The sequence below is a fragment of the Formica exsecta genome, unplaced genomic scaffold (assembly GCF_003651465.1).
Source record: "Formica exsecta isolate Colony F162 unplaced genomic scaffold, ASM365146v1 C16305026, whole genome shotgun sequence".
NCBI lineage: Eukaryota > Metazoa > Arthropoda > Insecta > Hymenoptera > Formicidae > Formica > Formica exsecta.
The window spans coordinates 1-602 of NW_021845901.1; the positions used below are offsets into that span (position 1 = coordinate 1).

The window sequence follows — 602 nt, forward strand, 5'->3', positions numbered from 1 at the left end:
AGAGAATATAAAATATAGAATATGGATTATGAAGACGCGGCAGATGTTTTTGAAAATATATCGGAAGGACAAATCCACGTGTGGAGGACATTGATCGAATTAGTTAAATCAAATTGTATACTGTATCAGAAAAAACTGAAGGGATATAGTAAAAAAACTGATAAGAGCTTGATGTGGACCAATATTGGAAAATTATTAGTACCGCCAATGACTGGTAAGTAGCGTAAAAAATAATAATGAAAAATTGAGGTTAGGACACTTGTATGCGGCCGATCTTGATGAGAGATTTATGAGGTATAATATATTGTAATGAGATAATAATGTATTGTGTGTTCATAGGAATCGAAGCAGAAAAGATATTTTACCGCTTACGACAGAAGTTTGGTAAAGAGCGCCGAAAAGTAATACAATCACAGGCAAGATCTGGCGCAGGTGCAGATCATATGCCATATAAATCGGACTGGATACTATATGATGATTTATTGTTTCTTGCTGATCATATTCAACCTAGACGGTGAGTAAATCATTTTTGTGTTCATATTTTTACTTTGCATAGAACAATAATTGGAAGGTGTGAAATCAATTATATGTAATTAAAATAA

At 32.7% G+C, this 602-nt stretch overlaps 1 protein-coding gene across 1 annotated transcript; it reads left to right on the forward strand.

Moving 5' to 3' along the window:
* Positions 1-6: 6 nt before the first annotated feature.
* On the forward strand, positions 7-518 carry LOC115232765. Its single transcript, XM_029802886.1, has 2 exons — positions 7-214; positions 340-518. The coding sequence occupies exons 1-2, from the start codon at positions 22-24 to the stop codon at positions 516-518; spliced, it is 372 nt and encodes a 123-aa protein (XP_029658746.1). The 5' UTR covers positions 7-21.
* Positions 519-602: the final 84 nt, after the last annotated feature.